We start from the raw sequence: 6,027 nt of genomic DNA, 5'->3' as shown, positions 1-6,027 counted from the left end.
CTCTAACCTATATTCATAATGTTGAATCTGTGAGTCGGGTGTCCTCTAACCTATACTTATAATGTTGAATCTGTGAGTCGGGTGTCCTCTAACCTATATTTATAATGTTGAATCTGAGAGTCGGGTGTCCTCTAACCTATACTCATAATGTTGAATCTGTGGGTCGGGTGTCCTCTTACCTATACTTATAATGTTAAATCTGTGAGTCGGGTGTCCTCTAACCTATACTTATAACGTTAAATCTGTGAGTCGGGTGTCCTTTAACCTATATTTATCATGTTGTATCTGAGAGTCGGGTGCCCTCTAACCTATACTTATAATGTTGAATCTGAGAGTCGGGTGCCCTCTAACCTATACTTATAATGTTGCATCTGTGAGTCGGGTGTCCTCTAACCTATACTTATTATGTTAAATCTGAGAGTCGGGTGCCCTCTAACCTATACTTATAATGTTGAATCTGTGAGTCGGGTGTCCTCTAACCTATATTTATAATGTTGAATCCGAGAGTCGGGTGCCCTCTAACCTATACTTATAATATTGAATCTGTGAGTCGGGTGTCCTCTAACCTATACTTATAATGTTGAATCTGAGAGTCGGGTGTCCTCTAACCTATACTTATAATGTTAAATCTGTGAGTCGGGTGTCCATTTTGCGGGAATACATTTTCTTCATGTCACATATTTATATGTCTTATTTTCTCCTGATACACGATGTGCCTATTTCCACAGATATCAGCGAAGGTGTTGTTGACATTTTGGTGAACTATCGCTGAAGGTCTCATTAGCCAGAACACGAACATTAAAATAGTGTATGTTTGATAGCACTCTAACTTCAGCCTTCATACATTTCATGCAGGGGTACTATATTGACTCAAAACACAACACTGAAAGAATAAATGACATCTTGAGATTAAAAGGCGATATGTAAATAAAACAAAAGCACAAAACACAGTTCCTGCAAGTGAGTGATTGTTATTAAATTGTTCACTGGGTATGTGGAAAAGAACTGATATTGTTACATTCGACGTTAGTGAGGTACAGAGGAAAAAATATTTACAGATTTCAATAACGTCACAGCGATCTTAATATGGACGTGAAGTGACGTGACGTCCGATCATGGTTCCCTGGTGGCGATTTCGGAGTAAAACAGGTCCAAAGAAAGTTATGCTTGGTGATCGAGGCGTCTAAATGGACCCGGTTTTCAGACTAAGTGACTTGGTTTGAAATATTGTCATGGATGCACCGCAGCAGATGTTGCACGGGTCAATCAGTGGTTGGTCTGGTTTTGTCTGGATTCGATTATGTACAGGTCGATGTGATACACCCGGAATATTACTGAACAGTGCGTTAAAAGACACAAAATGAAGTCACTGGATAGTATTACAAGAAAATTGTAATCTCTACAAACTACATCTAAATACCATTTTTATAGAGGACGGCACTAAGACTTCACGTTTCTTGACTATATCAAAAGACACCAGTCAACGCTTGTGTTCCAATTAATCAATCATACTGTCTCAATCAGAAATTGATATGAGAAATACTGCGACGCCAGTTAAAAGAGTATTGTGAAATAATCGCAATAGGAGATATGTCGCAAAATGGGATTTCATTGATAACTAATGCCGTATGTTGAACGATTTTTCATATCTGTGATTCGAGGCGATAAACTGGCTTCAGATGGAGCAGTCCCATACACGACAGTTACGCGGTGACCGCAAAAACATGCCTGGGAGCCAGGACCAACATGAACCCAGGAAAACAACATTGCATCGGACAACCAAATGTAAGCGTAGAATTCCTCTTGTTATGGTCACTTCACTGAACGGTGTTAAACTATACATGTATGTAATATAGTGACTTAAAGTGGTCTCTGCCTTCAAGCTCTGTTTCATTCATTCCCTTTTGCGGTTGCTGTCATTGACAAACAGAGGGATATCTGAAATGTCTCTTGTTGATGTAGCAATACCATTAAATACATCCCCATTTCACCGTAGCAATTGCATGCATACATTTGTTTCACGGAAATTTATTTAGAATGTGTAGAGCAGTCACCAATACACGAATCCGGGTACCCTTTCCTCGTGTCTGAAGTATACGAAGCATTTATTCATTTAGAAGTCGATGGGTGATCAACTTTACAAAGTTTAGCGAATTGAAACACCATACCTACCTCATATGGTGATATATTTACACGACTATCAACGAAATACGCGTGTGTATCACGTATCGCGGCATTAAGCAATATTTCAGCTATATGACGACGGGCTGTAAATAATCGAGTCTGGACCAGACAATCAAGTGACCGATATTGAGCGCAACGATCCAGGTCGTCGGTGTAAAATCACGCGTAAACATCCAAGTCACCACATCTGAGATCATCCGCTAGCTGGGTGTATCCGTCGCACGGGTGCGTCCGCTGGCACTAAACTATCTCTAAATAACACCTTAAACCACATTACTCCAGTCTTCCAAAATAGTGTTCGAGTTTTACTCGTCGTTTGATTGGGTCGGGTATAGGCAATTGTATAACTAACTTCGGTAAGTGTCTACCAAGGACGTCTCGTATTCGGAAACATGCGATGTCTTGAAGGCTTCTCGGCTGGAAGAAGTACATCTCCAACATGTCCTCCAATCTGGACAGCCTGTCCCTATATTTAGGTTTTACTGCCGTTTGGTTTCGGAACCTGTGCAATCTGGTTCTGTCACATCGACACCCTGCTTGCATCAACAGCAGTATCCGTCTTGTCCCGACCGCCTTCCAATTAGAGAGCGCCCATTGGAGAGGTGTACGCCCACGGGAGTCTACAGTATTCATTGGAGCGTTCCATTTAACAAACATGCGAAGCAAATCGTCACCTTTAGTTTGTCTAACAGCAGCCATGTGTACAGGCGTGTCCCCAAGTACATCACCAATACATGGATCTGCACCATTTTCAAATAAGAGATTAACTATGTTTGGCATTGCCCGATCAACTGCAAAATACAATGGTGTACAAAGCGAATTGTTGGTTTGCAAATTGACATCGGCCCCCGATTCAATCAACAGACGAACTAATGTTGCTCCCGAATTGTACAACACGGCCGTATGAAGTGGTGCAAGAGCCCAGGTCCGCTCGCCTTCTTTGTTCACATCGGCGCCCTGGGAGATCAGAAAGTGAAGCTTCTCTTTATAATCTTTCACTCGAGAGATACCTTTCTTGTAGGCAAGATACAGAAGCATCGTCATACCACCAGGGTCCACTGCGTTCACGTCGTGGCCTTCATGAAGAAAGACGGTGAGACAGGGCAAGGAGCCATCAGCAATCAGTGCATGTACCAATACGTGTAGCTTCTGATGAGTGTGCTCTGTATCTCGACGCGTCATACCAGGGAACAAGTACTTCAGCATGACCCCGAACACATCTACTCCGTTCCGTTGGACAGCTTCTATAAAAATGTACACAAGCTTGTTCAGCACGTTGTCGCTTATTTCAGTAAGGTTTGTGATGATGGAAGGATGTGATTCAAACCACCGCAATGTTTTGGCAACATCGTTCAGACGAACGGCTTCGCGCAGTGCCCCGATGTTGTGTGTGAGGAGCTGAGCTTCACCGTCGTCCATGTCGTATTCTGGTTGTTCCGAGCATGGATCTGTTAAAGGAGAATAAAATATTCAAAGATGCAAAGATGCGAATGTTGACTACTTTCAGCAAAACAAAGTCTGTCGCGTATGCAGATGGGAACAATCTTGATTAAAGGGGTTTCACTGTGTATGGCAGGTCAGATGTATGAGTATGAGTATGTTGGATTGGTTCAAATGAATTTGAAAAAATACTAAGTGTCCCGCCTGGGAGAGAAATACATTTCTGAGCGGGTGAATAAATCCCGAATACCCTGCCACGAAGAAAACAGGCTGCACATGGATTTCTGAGTGGGGCAATAAACCTCTTGCACAGCGCTACGAAGCAAAAGCTGTACGTATGAATGAGAGTTACGTGACACAGCTAAAGTTAACCTCAGCTCAATCGAACAGCTGTTTTCTATTTGCAATGTATTTAATTCTTTTACAAAGTCAGATTGAAACATGTTCGCAGATAAATTGGTTGTAGCAGTATCATTCGGGGTATGTGCTTTTATGCGTCCCTCGATATGTTTTATGCGCCGACTCGTGGGAGAAAACATAATGCGAGACGCATAAAACCACATATACCGTGAGTAATACTGCTACAACATAAAATATACATGTATCCAGTGGACCCGTGAAAATTCCGGGTAAGAGTAGGTCTTCAGCAACCCATACTTGGCGTAAAAGGCGACTTTGCTTGTCGTAAAAGACGACTAACGGGATCGGGAAGTCAGGCTCGCTGACTTGGTTGATACATGTCATCGATCCCAATTGCGTGGATCGATGCTCATGATGTCAATCACTGGATTGTCTGGTCCAGACTCGATTATTTTACAGACCGCCGTCAAATAGCTGGAATATTGCTGAGTGCGGCGTTAAACAACAAACAAACAAACAAACAAACATGTATCCAGTGTGGGATAGTTGAGAGGGTATATAATTCACGGTAGACCCCAGCCGCCTGGATATAACCCAGGGGGAAGTTCCGTATCTCGCTACCAAAAGACGTTAAAAGATGGTACTTGTTGTTACCCAGTCAGGCGCTCGACATTGAGGGGCTAAAGGACTAGTCGCCTCGGAGTCAGAATACTGTGTCTAAGTGGGGCATTCATGTTAAACTGCGGCATGGTATCTCAGTGTGCTAGCGGCATCAGTCCGGACTAGTACAAGCAGCCACACACACACACACGTGCATGCATGTCGCTATATAAGTGCGATAATCTTTAAGCGACGCAACGTTAAACCCCATTTTAGCTCACATCGCCTTATTCCATGATAGCAATGTCCATACAAAATAACAGACGTCACCCAAAGTTTATAAATAATATCTAAACAATACCCTGTAGCAAATGGCTTAACGACATATATTTAAACATGCCAACCATTTCCCTTACCACATTATCCAAATTCACGACAATAAACATAATTATTAAACAATTATAGTAAAGCCGTGTATGGAAGTTCATGTTTGTTTGCACAGTCGTAAGTTAGCATAAGAATGTGAAACTGTTACGTTTTACAAAATCTGTTCTTTGTGTTGCCCCGAGTCTTCCTTAAAATCACACCACTCTATTCCACTTTCTCGAATCAATATAGTTTGACTTTCGAGAGAAAGAAAATCCTACATGCTGCTGCCGGAATCTATATGTGTACAAGGCTGCTCGGTCCTGTCCGACATATAAGTAAAGACCACTCGGTATATTCCGTAACCTGTTTGACAGAGGTGAGTCCAGGGAGGCAAATACATCGGCTATCCACTCACCTGTCGATATTGTTCACTGTAATCCGCGCAGCCCGAACACTGTGTCGTCCGAAGAGAGAAATCAATAGGGCCAGAGACAGCTGTCTCAAATCAAATAGTGCGTGTGTACAAACAGTCCATATTGACAAGATGTCACCCGATCACAGCACTGTAAAACATGTAACATATTGTCGGGATGTGGGATTTCTAAGTACGCAGACTACCTTTCCCCAGCATAATTATTGCATCAAAACACACCAGGAAACTGCCGTACTTCTGTTGTGTACGTCGCCATGACAATCAAGACGTCACATCCGGTATGTTGGCCGATATTTTACAGCTGCTTCTAAAATTCACAATTTTCCCGGAAGAACGCAAGTTTGCATGTTTTGTGCGTGCTCGCCTTGAGCAGCCAGTACATTGACTTTACCTGCAATTTAATAGTAGTTTAATAGTATATAATAGTCGTGTGTAGAACTAGGTACATGCATGTATACGTAAGGTTTTGTCTCGTAGATATAATCACTCCGGACCCCGTGTAATCTGAACTCCCATTTTTCAGGTTGTTCCTTGCTTGAAACTTTTATGTTCACAGCTGGAATATAATTACCCACTGTCAACTCTATATTTTCATATAAAATCGCTTCATGTACTTATTTTCTGACGAAACACATTTGTTT

At 42.2% G+C, this 6,027-nt stretch overlaps 1 protein-coding gene across 1 annotated transcript; it reads right to left on the bottom strand.

The window, feature by feature from the left end:
* Nucleotides 1-915: 915 nt before the first annotated feature.
* Nucleotides 916-5,634, bottom strand: LOC124124786 (ankyrin repeat domain-containing protein 42-like). Its single transcript, XM_046488057.2, has 2 exons — nt 5,369-5,634; nt 916-3,632 (listed from the first exon to the last, which is right to left on the bottom strand). The coding sequence occupies exon 2, from the start codon at nt 3,601-3,603 to the stop codon at nt 2,458-2,460; it is 1,146 nt and encodes a 381-aa protein (XP_046344013.2). The 5' UTR covers nt 3,604-3,632; nt 5,369-5,634; the 3' UTR covers nt 916-2,457.
* Nucleotides 5,635-6,027: the final 393 nt, after the last annotated feature.

This window comes from Haliotis rufescens, unplaced genomic scaffold (genome assembly GCF_023055435.1).
Source record: "Haliotis rufescens isolate VD_foot unplaced genomic scaffold, xgHalRufe1.0.p SCAF_8, whole genome shotgun sequence".
Lineage (NCBI taxonomy): Eukaryota > Metazoa > Mollusca > Gastropoda > Lepetellida > Haliotidae > Haliotis > Haliotis rufescens.
This window is presented reverse-complemented; position numbering and strand designations above follow the sequence as displayed.

What these genes read in the sequence shown, in the direction of transcription:
- LOC124124786 (XM_046488057.2), bottom strand. Translation starts at nt 3,603, where the DNA reads ATGGACGACGGTGAAGCTCAGCTCCTCACACACAACATCGGGGCACTG.